General features: G+C 39.1%; 1 protein-coding gene across 10 annotated transcripts in view; it reads left to right on the top strand.

Annotated features, from left to right (window-relative positions):
- Positions 1–15,651, top strand: part of RNFT2 (ring finger protein, transmembrane 2) — a 91,619-nt gene that overhangs the window by 26,428 nt on the left and 49,540 nt on the right. For all 10 annotated transcript variants that reach the window (XM_056821677.1, XM_056821675.1, XM_056821673.1 and 7 more), the window contains 3 exons: positions 299–774; positions 3,327–3,403; positions 14,344–14,444. In XM_056821677.1, the coding sequence (XP_056677655.1) occupies positions 299–774; positions 3,327–3,403; positions 14,344–14,444 (654 nt within the window). The remainder of the gene's footprint in view (positions 1–298; positions 775–3,326; positions 3,404–14,343; positions 14,445–15,651) is intronic.

Genomic DNA, 15,651 nt, shown 5'->3' with positions numbered 1-15,651 from the left:
TCTCATGCTTCTCTGTATCCATCACATTGTTCTTTTTTAACCGGGCAGTAATAATCCATTCCATCACTGTTTGTTTAGTGGTTCCCTAATTGATGGGTGCTTATTTTGCTTCTGGTTCTTTGCTACTATAAAAAACATTGCTGTGAATATTTTGGTTTATATGCAACCTCCTTTCTGCTCCCCCTGAATCTTGGGGGGACATTTTTTCTGCTAACATTGATAAAGTACCCAGATCCTGTGCTAAGCACTCAAATGACAAAGAAGGACCAAAAACAGGCAATGTTTTTCTCCACCTCAGAAACCGAAACCAGACCCTCAGCTCCGAGACCAGCGTGGACGAAAGCGGTGTCTTTGAAGGCTTGAAGCTTGAAGATTCCTCCCCTCCACCCATCTTCTCCGGCTTAGCTGGGCTCCAGTCAGGCACCCTCACGGCCACCCCATTCCAATCAGGCTTGGTTCTGGGCTCGGCCCCTGGGGGTGGGGAGGTATTCATCCAGATGCCGGCCCCCCGAGAGGAAGGGGCCAGTCGGGGAGATGGCGGTCCCTTCCATCACCGCCCAGCCTCCCACCATTTCCACCATGGCCACCACCGGGGCAGCTCCCTGTTACATGTGGCTGGCGATCGGCACGGGCATGGAGAAGAAGGTGGGGAAGATCAGCCAGGGACACCAGCACCAGCCCTCTCCGAGCTCAAGGCTGTGATCTGCTGGCTGCAGAAGGGGCTCCCATTCATCCTCATCCTCTTGGCTAAACTGTGCTTTCAGCATAAGCTGGGTGAGTTCTGAGAGGGTCTGGGGCTGAAGACCCAGAAAGAATCCCCATCTCCATCACACATTTCAAGCCAGAAATCCCTCCAGTCAGAGGAACCCAGGGTTCAGATCCCTTCCCTGATTCTCTATCCCTGTGTGACCCAAGGATAACAACAGCACCTACACTGTGCCATGCACTGTGCGAGGGGCTTAACAATTATTATCTAATTTGAGCCTCACCACAATCCTGAGAAGGATAGTGCTATTGTCGTTCCTATTTTACAGGTGAAGAAACTGAGGCAGACAGCGGTGAAGTGACTTTTCCAGGGTCGCATATCTTTTAGATGTCTACATCTAGATTTGAACTCTTCCTCCTTCTCTATGACACCATTTTAACTGCTTCACTTAATCACTTTGCCACCCTGACTCGGTTTTCTCATCCGTAAAATGAGGGTGTTGAACTAAATGGCCACAAGGTCCCTTGTAGTTCTAGGCCTATATTTATAGAAGTGGAAAGGGACAGCCAAAACAGTTAAACCATTTGCCTAAGATCATCCAGCTACAAAATGGCAAAGTTGGGATTTGAATCCACCTCCTCAGACTCCAGAATCCACTGTTCTTGCCCTAATATCGGTCTCATTAATCAGAAAAAAGTGGCTCAAAAGCCTCAATTAATATCAGATTTGTATCTGTTTGTTGAAATGAATTATTATCATCATTTCATGAAGTCCTTTCACTTTTCAGGACCCTGGACAGCTAAGACTGTAATTTGTAGAGTAAGGGCTGACCAAGATTGGTAGTATTGGGATTCCCTATGCCAAGGAAATCACAGATCCGGTTCCTCTCCCTCTCTCTCCTTACTCTGATCTAGGCAAGAGAGGCAGCCTGGTGGGGTGACTGACTCAAGGAGATGGAGGGCTTCGAGACCTTTTTTGGCATCTACTGATGGACTATGTGGCCATGGCCCCCGGCAGCTAAGATTAGAAGTTGCCAACAAGTCGCCAGGCTACATCAATATGTATACACAACAGAAAGCGTTTCCAGATACAGATTTCCCTACCCACATGAAGTCACAAGTTTAGGTCACTCTCCCTTGTCCCCTGACTTCCTTTCTCCTACAAACACACATATAACAACATTCTGGACACTGAGTCCTTTTTAGGAACTATAGCTATGACTTCAGAAATATTTATTTGGTCATTTTCAGTCCTGTCCGACTCTTCATGACTCCATTTGGATTTTCTTGGCAGAGATACTGGAGTGGTTTGCCATTTCCTTCTCCCAGCTCATTTTACAGATGAGGAAACTGAGGCAAATAAGGTGAAGTAACTTGACCAGGGTCATAGAGTTTGGTTTGCCATTTCCTTCTCCAGCTCATTTTATAGATCAGGAAACTGAGACTAACAGGGTTAAGTGATTTGCCCAGGGTCACACAGCTAGGTTTGCCATTTCTTTCTCCATCTCATTTGACAGAGGAGGACACTGAGGCAAAAGGGGTTAAGTGACTTGCCCAGGGTCACACAGCTAAGTTTGCCATTTCTTTCTCAAGTTCATTTAACAGATGAGGACACTGAGGCAATGGGGTTAAGTGACTTTCTCAGAGTCACACAGCTAGGTTTGCCATTTCTTTCTCCATCTCATTTGACAGAGGAGGACACTGAGGCAAAAGGGGTTAAGTGACTTGCCCAGGGTCACACAGCCAGTAATTGTCTGAGGCCAGATTTGAACTCAGACTGAGGAGTTTCTGACTCTGAGCTCAGCACTTAGATGACCTTCCTCAAACTAGGGGACTCCTAATGAGGAAACTCTCTCTGTCCCAGGGCACCACAGCACCTGGATGGCACCCCACATACAGTTTTAGAGTATTGTGTGGGGATTTGAACCCCGATTGCCTTGACTGAGGCTGGCTCTGTAACCACTATTCTGGTTGCCTCTCTTGTCTTTCATGTAGTAGGTACTGAATAAAATAAGAATGGGTTAGCTCAACAAACAAGGTTGATTCTTGGAAATAGGTTCTGATCAAGGACACATGTAAAACCCAGTGGAATTGCACATCAGCTACGGGAAGGGGTGGAGGAGGGGAGAGAGGGAGGGAAAGAATATGATTCTTGTAACCAAGGAATAATGTTCTAAATTGACTAATTAAATAAAAATTTCAAAACAAAATTAAATAAATCCTATAGAAGATGCAAAAAACAAACAAGGTTTATTGACAGGCAAACTCTAATATTAAGTCTATTCTCTTGTCTTTCCTTGGATACAAAGACAAAAAATGGAATAGTCCAAGCACATCTGGGAGATTTCATTAATTAAAGATTTCATTATCCCCCTCCCCCCATATAAGGAAAGGAGTCCATACAAAGTCACTTCATCCTGGGTTTGGAAGGAATGATAATCATGGCGGATGGAGAGGTGGGGCACCAGGAAAGGCTTTCTCCAGGACGGGCTAGCTAGCCCTTGCACTGTGTTCTGAAGGAAGCTAGGGATGGCTGCCACGAGGTGGAGTTGAATCCTGGAGGTGCCCTTAGTTCCCCCTCTTTCTATATTAATGAACTTGACCCCCATTTGTCTCCATAGGCATTGCCGTGTGCATCGGGATGGCCAGCACATTCGCCTATGCCAACTCTACCCTCCGAGAGCAAGTGTCTCTGAAGGTGAGTCTCTTCACTTCCCATGAAGGGAAGGCTCTGGTCATTTCTGTGGGAACATACTGGTGCCTCTGTTTCTCACGAGTCCTTTTCCCCAAACCCCTGCCTCCCTATCTTCTTTCACCAGCCTTTGCTACTTTAAAAAATCTTTACCATCCTCTTTATTTACATTAAATTAATATGAACCAATATGAAACTATTGATTATATTATAACAGATAGTAAATAATTATGAAATTAATTCATTATAATTAATATGAAATATTGGTTCCAAAGCAGAAGAGTGGTGAGGGCTAGGCAGCTAGGATGATGTGACTTGCCCAGCGTCACTCAGCTAGAAAATGTCTGTGATCATATTTGAACCCAAGATCTCCTGTCTCCAGGTCTGGTTCTCTGTCTATTGAGTGTCCCAGCCTTAGCTATTACTAAGGTCATTTCAGTAGAGCAGTAGACCAACAAAGGGAGTTGATGGTATCTTGGGTGACAAAATGGGCAGAGCAGTGGGGTGACCCTGAGACCCAGTGTTCTCTGCCTGAGAACTGGATTCAGTTACAGTCTTAAAAGCACTTGGTAAGCTGGAGAGCCTCCCAACAAGGGCACTCAGGGCAGGGAAGGGCCTTACGTTCACATCACATGAGAAGAGGTTGAAGGAATTGGGGGTACTTAGCCAAGAGATTCCTGGGGGAAGGCATGAAAGTGATCTAGTTTAAGCATTTTCAGGGCTGTCATGAGTAAGAAGAATTAGTCATAATAATAATAACTAGCTTGTCTAGAGTACTTTAAAGTTAGCAAATCACTCATTCTCACAACATCCCCAAAAGATAGTGAAATAAATAGTGGGGATTGGGGGATGGGATTAGATATTAATTTAGGCCAGTATCAGAAGAATAACCTGGTTTTGGGAAGGCCACCCAAGCCCAGTGCAGGCAGAGCCAGACCCTGAGATGAGACACACACAGAGAACCCTGTGTTATAAATAACAGGTGTTTAATATAATAAGGACAGGTTAGAAGGGATTTGGATATACCTTACTCTAATAATAACTACCCACACCTCCCCAGATCTACAAATCTCTTCACAGAGATTGTTTCTGAGTGGTTTCCCTACTCTATTCCTATAGTCTCTATTTAACCCCAAAATTTCTATACTCAACTAAGCTAACACTAAACTCCCCTTTGATAATCTAAAGAAAAGGGTCTGTGTGCAAGTCTAACAGGGTTCAACGATGGTCTCACGATCAGTTGTTAGTTGTCACAAGAGCAGTACAGGAACTTAGCAGGTGTCAAAAGGCCAACAGGGTACAGTATAATCCAAACAGCAGGTAGGTTGTTAAGAATAAGCAGTTAAATGCATAGGGAAAAAGCTAATCTCCTCAGGTCCACCCAGAGAGAAAAACCACAATCCCAGGCTTAACTGTCTCTCTCCAACAGTAGCTGCTCTACCCCAGAATTCCAGAACTCTGTACTCTGCTGTGCATCTGCAAACTCACACACATTACTTAACTTTTACTAACAGTAGGTACAATGATTATCCCTGTTGTACAGATGAGGAAACTGGGGCAGCAGCCTCTAATATGTCAATAGTGCTCTAAAGTTTGCAAAGTAGTTTTTTGTATCTTATTTGATCCTCACAATGGTCCTGAAACGTAGGCATAATTATTATTAGTATGCCCATTTTACAGATGAGGAAACTGAGGCAGCAGCATCTAACATGTCTACAGTCCTTTAAAGTTTGCCATATATCACCTCATTTGATCTTCACAACAATCCCAGAAAGCTATGACTTCTGAAAATAAATAATAAAAGCAGGTCATGGTTTTAAGTTTTACAAAGACACCACAACCCTATGAGATTGGTAGCATGGGAATTCTTATTCTCAAACTATAAATGAGGAAACTGAGGCCAAGAGAGAGGAAGCAACTTGTTAACCAGATTCAGATCTGGTGATGTCACTTAGGTGCCAGGCTTAGAATTGGGAAGATCTTAATTCAAATCTCTTTCTCTCACATACTAGGTGTCTGTGTGGTCAATCAATCAGCAAGCATTTATTAAGCACCTACTATTTTAAATTGAATAAAAATTAATATTTTAAATTAATCTTTATTGTAACCATAATGATATTAATATTAATAATGATAAAATAGTAATAATGATAATAAGAATTGTCATCATAACCATAATCATATTAATGATAATAGTCATTATAATGATGGTGATATTAATAATAATGATAAAAATAGTCATGATAATGATCATAGTCATGATGATAATGATAATGATAAAACTAATGATAATAATGACAATGATCATTATAATAATGATAAAAATAGTAATGATGATAATAAGCATAGTAATGATAACAATAACCACAATAATCAGAATAATTGTAATGATAATAGCAACGAGAATAGTAATGATAACAATCCTGGTCATGATGATAATAGTAATGATAATTATAAAAGTAATGTAGTAATGATAACAGTAATTATTAAGATGTTAATATTAATGATAACAATAAAACCAATAATGATAAGGATCATAAGAAGAGTAATGATGACTATAATTTTGTATGATAATAGTAATGGTAATTTTAATAATGATACCAGTAATTATACTGATGATAATAATGATAAGAATAGTCATGATAATAGTTACAGTAATGATAAAAGTAATATGATGATAGTAATCATAATTATAATAATAATGATAAAATAGTAATGATAATAGTAATAATGATCATCAGAACAGTAATAACTATAGTCATAGTGATGATAATAGTAATTACAATGATGATGTTAATGATAATGATAAAAATCGCTGTAATGATCATAGTCATGATGATAATAGCAATGACCATGATAAAAGTAATGATAATAACAATGATAATAATAATGATAAAATAGTAATGATAATAGTAATAATGATAATAAGAATAGTAATGATAACAATAACCACAGTAATCAGAATAATTGTAATGATAATAGTAATGATCAGAATAGTAATGATAGGTAACAATCATGGTCATGATGATAATAGTAATAATAATGATCAAAGTAATGTAGTAATGATAGTAGTAATTATTAAGATGTTAATATTAATGATAACAATAAGGATAATAAGAATAGTAATGATGACTATAATCATGTAATGATAATAATGATACCAGTAATTACACTGATGATAGTCATGATAAGAATAGTCATGATAACAATCATCGTTATGATGATAATAGTTACAATAATGATAAACGTAATACAATGATGATAGCCATTATAATTAGGATAATAATGATAAAATAGCCCTGATGATCATCAGAACCGCCATAACTGTAATCATCAGAACGATGATGCTGGTCATTCTCCCAATCATATTAATGCTGGTGATTAAAGTAGTAATGATAGTAATAGTAATAATGGCAATAAGAATTGTACTATTACAAACGCAGTAATGATGAGAACACTAAGGATAATGATTATAATGCAGACGACGGTGATGATGGTAATAATGATGATAAGATTAATGATGATTACAATTGCAGTGAAGAGGAGGAGGATACCAATAATGTCACAGGTAGAGAGCATTACACGGAGCCCTGAGGGCTGAAAACTACTTTACAAATGGAATCTCATTCCTCTTCACAACCATTCAGTGAAGTAGATCCTCTTTTTTGCTCCATTTTCGAGATGAGAAGCTTGAGGCAAACAGGGAAAGTGACTTAGCTTGGTTCCACAGCTTAGGAAGTGACTCAGGCAGGGCTTGAGCGCTGTCCATGGTGCTTCTGACTGCTTACAAAGCCCCCTTCCCTTAGATTCATCCAGTGGCCTCTGCTCCCTGGTGAGGGGCACCCACACTGAGCATGCTCTCACCCCCATCTTCCTCTCTTCTCCCTACTGCTCCTCGTTCTGCCCTCGAGCTGGGCAGAGCAGAGCACATGCAGCTTGTCACATAGGAAATGAGGATGACCTGAGGTCAGATCTTACCTCTAATGGTCACTGGCACCTCCCTAAACCTCAGTTTCTTTCTCTGTCAAATGAGAGCATTGGAGTCCAGAGCTATGGTCCTTTGATCTTTAATCTTTCTTTTCATCTTTATGGGGACCTCCAAGTGTGGAAACTGTGTTCCCCAAAACAACTCAGCAACTCCTGTGGAACCCTGGGTCAAGAGAGCAAAAATAAAGCCAGAAAGGGCCTTAAAATTTATCTAGTTGGGGGCAGCTGGATAGTTCAGTGGATGGAGAGCCAGGCCTAGAGACAGGAGGTCCTGGGTTCAAATCTGGCCTCAGATGCTTCCCAGCTGTGTGTCCCTGGGCAAATCACTTAGCCCCCATTGCCTAGCCCTTCCCACTCTTCTGCCTTGGAGCCAATACACAGTATTGATTCCAAGATGGAAGGTAAGGGTTGTTTTTTGTTTTTTTTTTAAGTTATCTAGTTGAAGGCATCGGGATGTCTCATTGGATGGAGAGCCAGGCCTAGAAATAGGAGGTCCTGGGTTCAAATCTGGCCTCAGATGCTTCCTAGCTGTTTGACCCTGGGCAAGTCACTTAACCCTCATTGCCTAGCCCTTACCACTCTTCTGCCTTTTAGTGCCTCTTGTGTGTGAGGCTCTGTGATGGATGTTTTACAAATATCTCATTTAATCTTTACAGCTAATGATAGCTTAAACTGAGACACCCTTTCCTATCTCCTATGAACCTCACAAAACCTGTAGGGTAGATGTGCTTATTATCCCCGTTTTATAGAGGAGGACACTGAGGCAGGCAGAGGTTAAGCAACTTGCCCAAGATCACAGGGCGAGTTCAGAGTCTGTGGCAGGATTTGAACTTGTCTTCCTACCTTCAGGTCCTGCACGCTGTGCATTGTGGCGCCACCTAGTGGCCTCATGATGGCGCAGCCAGTCTGTGGCAGAGGCAGGACCTGAGTCTCAGTGGCTGACCCAAAGGCCAGCCCTCAACTAGATTCTGGTGTTTCTCCATTGTGTTTTTATTAATATATTATTATGGTACTAATAATACATCTAGGAGTCAACAATGTTAACAATAAGTAAGATTAACTAATGAGATAATAGCCACATTTAAAATAATATTCCAATAGGGTCCTGTTATAGCAACGTATATAATAACGATTATAGTTATCAATAATAAACAATCCCTCAAATAATCATCTTTCTGGGTTGAACTTGGTGGCTCCAGGGGAGATTTTCTAGTGAAAGTCTTTACCAGAAGAACCTGCTTTCTCTCCGGCTTTCCCAGTGCTTTGATAAGTCCAAGTTTATCCTCTAGCTTTGGCTGGGATTTATAGGGAATTAGCCTGGCAAGTGTGATTTACTGAGGGAAGAAACGTTCCTCAGTGGCTTAATCACACTCATCACGGCCGGCTGTCGGCCCGGAGTGCCTTCTGAGGTCATTCACCGTGACCGCTCCTGAAATAATGGGCCGATAGAGGGGCATTTATGTTGTCCAGTCTCTGCAAATGCTCATTGAAACAGCGAGCGAGCGGTATTCTGATCTGCGTCTGGAGACAGGGCCCATCGAGCATTTCCTGAAACCTCGCTCAGGTTGACAATGAGACAGTGATGACATCATCTCGTTCCAGCAACGGGCTGTCACGGGAAGCCGGGTGGACCTTGGAAAATGCTAACCCTGCCCAATCCAAGGCAGCCCGTCTGGGCTTCGGGGCCCCCGGGCCTGGGGATGGAGACAGGTCTGCTTTTCGCCAGGAGCCACGGGGACTGCTCCCACCCAAAACGAAGATGGACACGGATTCAGTTCAGTTCAACAAATACATACACGTTTAGTTAGGACCCGTTATGTCCTAGGAGCTGGGAAATCCCCAGACAAAAACTAAGCAGTCCCTGCGCTCGAGGACCTCGTGTTCTACTGGAAGAATATGGTTAAACAGATAAGTCAATTCAAGGAATATCTATAATAGAGATGGGATGTGATATGAGGATAGAATATATAAAACCAGCAATGATAAACAACATATAAGTCAATTCAAAACATCTACAAAATAGAGATGGGATAGGAGTATATGATATGTAAAACAATAATAATGTAACAACATGTAAGTCAATTCAAAATATCCTCAAAATAGTATATAATACATAACAACAATATGCGTCAATTCAAAGTATCTACAAAATAGAGGTGAGATATAATATGAGTATATGATATATAAAACAATATAACAACATAGAGATGGGATGTGATATGAGTATATAATATAAAACCTGTAATAATATAACAACATACAAGTCAATTCAAAATATCTACAAAATAGAGATGGGATATAATATTTAAATAGAGAGTATATAATATATAACAACAATATGTGTCAATTCAAAGTATCTACAAAATAGAGGTGAGATATAATATTAGTATATGATATATAAAACAATATAACAACATAGAGATGGGATGTGATAAGAGTATATAATATAAAACCAGTAATAATATAAAAGCATATGAGTCAATTCAAAATATCTACAAAATAGAGATAGTATATAATATATAACAACAATATGCATCAATTCAAAGTATCTACAAAATAGAGGTGAGATATAATATGAGTATATGATATATAAAACAATAATATAATGACATAGAGATGGGATGTGATATGAGTATATAATATAAAACCAGTAATACTATAACAGCATATGAGTCAATTCAAAATATCTACAAAATAGAAATAGTGTATAATATACAACAACAATATGCATCAATTCAAAGTATCTACAAAATAGAGGTGAGATATAATATGAGTATATGATATATAAAACAATAATGTAATGACATAGAGATGGGATGTGATATGAGTATATAATATAAAACCAGTAATAATATAACAGCATATGAGTCAATTCAAAATATCTACAAAATAGAGATAGTATATAATATATAACAACAATATGCGTCAGTTCAAAGTATGTACAAAATAGAGATGGGATATAATATGAGTATATGATATATAAAACAATATAACAACATAGAGATGGGATGTGATATGAGTATATAATATAAAACCTGTAATAATATAACAACATACAAGTCAATTCAAAATATCTACAAAAAAGAGATGGGATATAATATTTAAATAGAGAGTATATAATATATAACAACAATATGTGTCAATTCAAAGTATCTACAAAATAGAGGTGAGATATAATATGAGTATATGATATATAAAACAATAATGTAATGACATAGAGATGGGATGTGATATGAGTATATAATATAAAACCTGTAATAATATAACAGCATATGAGTCAATTCAAAATATCTACAAAATAGAGATAGTGTATAATATACAACAATATGCGTCAGTTCAAAGTATGTACAAAATAGAGATGGGATATAATATGAGTATATGATATATAAAACAATATAACAACATAGAGATGGGATGTGATATGAGTATATAATATAAAACCTGTAATAATATAACATACAAGTCAATTCAAAATACATACAAAAAAGAGATGGGATGTAATATATAAATAGATAGTATATAATATATAACAACAATATGTGTCAATTCAAAGAATCTACAAAATAGAGATGGGATATAATATGAGTATATAACATAAAAATGATATAATATAACCTAAGTCAATTCAAAGTATCTACAAAAGAGAGATAGGATAGAATTTGTGTATATGAGTATATACTATGTAAAGAACAATATAACATATAAGTCAATTCAAAGTACAAAATGGAGATAAGATATGAGTATATATGAACAAAAATATAACATAAAAATATCAATTCAAAATATATATGAAATAGAGAGAGTATAATATGAGCATATAACATATAAAAACAATATAATAACAATATATGTCCATTCAAAATATATACAGAGATAGGATTAATATGAGTATATAACATAAAATGATATAACATAAGTCAATTCAAAGTTTCTGCAAAGTAGAGATAGGATAGAATTTATTTGATAAGTATATAACATGTAAAAACCTATATAATATATGTCAATTCAAAGTACAAAATGGAAATAGGATGAGTATGAGTATATATGACGATATATATAATATGTAAACAACAACATAACATAATATATAAGTCAATATTCAAAGTATATACAAAATAGGGAGGATATAATGAATGTATAATATATAAAAACAATAATGTAATCATATATGTCAATTCACAATATCTAAAAAATAGAGATAGTGTATAAGATATAAAAGCAATATAACAACAATATGTCAATTCAAAGTATCTAGAAAATAGGATAATAATATAGAAACAACAATGTAACATAAATATATACAAAATGGAGATATGATATAAAATTGTCATAATAATGATAAAAATTAGCATTGTGGGTTTTTTTTAAAACTCTTACTTTCCATCTTGGAATCAATGCTGTGTATCAGTTCCAAGGCAGACGAGCAGTAAGGACTGGGCAATGGAGGTTAAGTGACTTGCCCAGGGTCACATAGCCAAGAAGGGTCTAAGGCCAGATTTGAACCCAGGGCCTTCCATCTCTCAATCCACTGAGCCACCTAGCTACCCCTTTTTTAAGATTTGCAAAGCACCTTACCAATATTATCTCATTTGATCCTAACAACAACCTGGGGAGCAGATGCTGTTATTATCCTTATTTTACAGTTGAGGAAACTGAGGCAGATGGCAGCTAAGTGATTTAACCAGGGTCACACAGCTATTAAATATCTGAGACCAGATTCAAATTTAGGTCTTCCTAATTCCATCTCTACCATTTTATGTCCAATGCCCCTTCATTGCAGTCTGTTCGTACCCATCATACCCATTTCCATCTCCTCCTGTGGAGTATGTGCCCTTTCATTAATGAGGAATAATAGAGGCACCATGCCTCAGGGTGAAGAGTGCCAGCTCACAGGAGGCTGGCATGTCGTGAATTCATGCCAGGTAAGTGTTGATGGCAGAAAGACAAAGGGTAGAATACCCCCAGTGACTCATGGCAAGTCCAGGGGGCTCATAGACAGAAGCAGAGACAAATTAGAATCTGCCGTCTATCTCAGTTCCTTGGAAAATAAATCACCTTCTTAAATGAATGTGATTTTGTCCATATTTCACATCATTCTTTGTTCTCCTTGCAAATACCCTCTCCTGGAAATGACATTATTTGCATGTGGCTAAGGAAATGGCTCCAGCTACCTCAGATGACTTCACTAGTGCCATAAGAGGATGATTCTAAATCGAAAGCTGTCTATGGTTTGCAAGGCGCGTTGCAGAAATCATTTCATTTGATCCTATCAACAACCCTCGTGCTATTGTGATCCTTCTTTATCGATGGGGAAACTGAGGCAGAAAGGTTTGCTGCCTTGCCCAGAATCCTAAAGCTAATGAGTGTATGAGGCAAAATTTGAATTTGGGTCTTCCTGTCTCGAGACCCAGCATTGAGTATCAGAAGCAAGATTAGAATTCATTTCTCCCAGATGTAAGATGATACCAAGCTTCTTCCCAAATAGCTTGTCCTCTGAGAAGGAGAAGAGTCAATCTAGAGGCATTTAGCCAGAATTTTCTTTGTGTGAGACCCCGTGGTAAGTGCTGGGGGTAAGACTTTGTTGTTAAGTCATTTCTATCATGGCTGGCTCCTCGTGACCCTATTTGGGGTTTTCTTGGCAAAGATACTGGAGAGGCTTTCCATTTCCTTCTCCAGAACTTTTGATAGATGAGGAAACTGAGGCAGACAGGGTTAAGTGACTTGCCCAGGGTCACCCAGCTAGTGTCTGAAGCCAGATTTGAATCCAAGAACATGAGTGTCCCTGTCTCCATGCCTTGCTCTTTATCCATTACAGCACATAGACAAGGCAAGACAAAAATGGAACTATCCCTGCCCTCGAGAAGTTTATGGTGTCCTCTCAGGGAATAATACACTTAGCAGTGTATTCAGAATAACTCCAAAGGAAGGCATCTCTGCTACATAGTAGTCTTCCCTCCACCCCCTTTTCTTCTAAATGGAAGATTCCTCTCCAGAACTGTCATGCTGGACCTAGAGTCAGGAAGATCTGAGTTCAAATCCAGCCTTAGAGCCAATCACTGAGGCTTTGTCTTTTGTCTACTTCAGTTTCCTCAACTGTAAAAGGGGGACAATAGTAGCCTCTACCTCCCAGAGTTGTGGGAGGGTCAAATGAGGTTATATTTGCAAAGTACTCAACATGGTACCTGGTGCTTAATAAATCCCCTCTTCCCCCCCACCTCACCTTGTACCTCAGTTTCCCCATCTATAAAATGGGGATAGTATAGGTCCTATCTCCCAGGGGTGTTGTGAAGATCAAATGAGATCATACTTGTAAAGTGCTTAGCATAATGATTGACACAACGTTAAGTCCATAATAAACTTTGTGCCTCAGTTTCCCCATCTATAAAATGGTAATGATATAGCCATCTTACTCCTAGGATTGTTGTGAAGAGCTAATGAGATCATATTTGTAAAGCACTTAACATAATGATTGGCACAATGTAAATCCTTAATAAACTTTGTGCCTTGGTTTCCCCATCTATAAAATGGGGATAATATAGCTTCTTACTCCTAGAGTTGTTGTGAAGAGCTAATGAGGTCATATTTGTAAAGCACTTCACATAATGATTGGCACAACATAAGTCCTTAATAAACTTTGTGCCTCAGTTTCCCCATCTATAAAATGGGGATAATATAGCTTCTTACTTCTAGGGTTGTTGTGAAGATCAAATGAGATCATATTTGTAAAGGGCTTAGCATAATGATTGGCACAACATAAGTCCTTAATAAATTCCTCCTTCTTGCTGCTTTGTGCCTCAGTTCCCCCATCTGTAAAATGGGGATACTATAGCTCCTTACTCCCAGGGTTGTGAGGATCTAATGAGATCATATCTGTAAAGTCCTTATCTCAATATCTGACATAGAGTAGGGACTTACTAAATGCTTGTTTCCTTCCTTCCTCTCTCTTGTTTTTTCTTTAGGAAAAGAGATCAGTCCTGGTCATCTTCTGGATATTGGCCTTCCTGGTGGGGAACACCCTGTATGTACTGTATACTTTTAGCTCCCAGCAGCTGTACAACAGGTGAGCACAGACATCTGTCTGACTTCCCTGGGCGGAAATGGGAGGGAAGGGGACATGGACCCTTGGAGCCAGAGCAGAAGCTTATTCAGTTGCATTCAGCAATAATCAATTCTGCTTCAGATCCTGCCTTGTGCCAGGCAATCAGTCAGTCATAAGACATTTATTAATCACCTACTGTGTGCCAGGAGATATAAAAACAAAAAATGAAATGATCATTGTTCTCCTGCAGCTTCGATTCTCCTGGGAGGATACAAGATTGTTCAATCCCTGAGTATTTATTAATTGTTAATTAATATTGTTAATTATCTGTGTGCCAGAGGTTGCAAGGCCTAGACACTGGGATTATGGGTACAAAGACTGAAATAGTCCCTGCTTGTCTGCAACCAGATGAGAGGGGAAAGACGCCAATGTGAGAGATGACAAGCAGAGTTCAGGGAAAATTAAGGAGGGAGAAACTCCTAGACACTGTGATAAAGATCAAGGTAGGCTTTTGGTAGAAGGAAGCAGCTGAGCACATGGACTGAGACTTGATGGAAGAGAAATTTCTGAGACAGAGATGAGAAGGGGATGTATTCCAGGTATGTTGTTATCATTCAGTCATTTTAATGGCATCCAACTCTTCATGACTCCACTCAGGGTGTTGAAAACTGAGGCACACAGATTTAAGTGATTTGTTCAGGATCACACAGGTAATAAGTGCCCGCTTCTGGATTTGAACTCATGCCTTCCTGATTCTAAGCACAATGTTCTACCCACTAATCTGTATGTTCCTTAACTTCTCAGAGCTCTAAAGAGTTCCTCACAACTGGCTGATCTACATTGGCAGAAGGAGTTTCCTCTCCTGGGATCTCACCATGCCAACAAGATCACAAACCCCCTAATCCTAGGCCCACTCTATTGATATAAACAGAGGGAATGGAATAGAGTCCAGGACTCAGTCCAGTAGAGTGACTTGGCCAAGGTCACACAGATCATAAGCCTTTTGACCCCAGAGGAACCAGTGTATTTCTCCTGTACCTCTGATAATATCCTGAGTAAGATGGCAGCAGGAGCATTACTGGTGCCAAGAGCTTGGGCTGGGGACTTACCCATGGCATGTTCTTAGCACAGACTTTGAGTTAAAACATGGAAGACATTTATTAGCTGTGGGACCCTGGGCAAATCACTTCACCCTCACTTTGCCTCGGTTTCCTCATCTGTAAAATGA

Source organism: Monodelphis domestica, chromosome 3 (assembly GCF_027887165.1).
Source record: "Monodelphis domestica isolate mMonDom1 chromosome 3, mMonDom1.pri, whole genome shotgun sequence".
Classification (NCBI taxonomy): Eukaryota; Metazoa; Chordata; class Mammalia; order Didelphimorphia; family Didelphidae; genus Monodelphis; species Monodelphis domestica.
The sequence above is the reverse complement of the archived record's forward strand: the minus strand, read 5'-3'. Positions and strand labels throughout refer to the sequence as shown.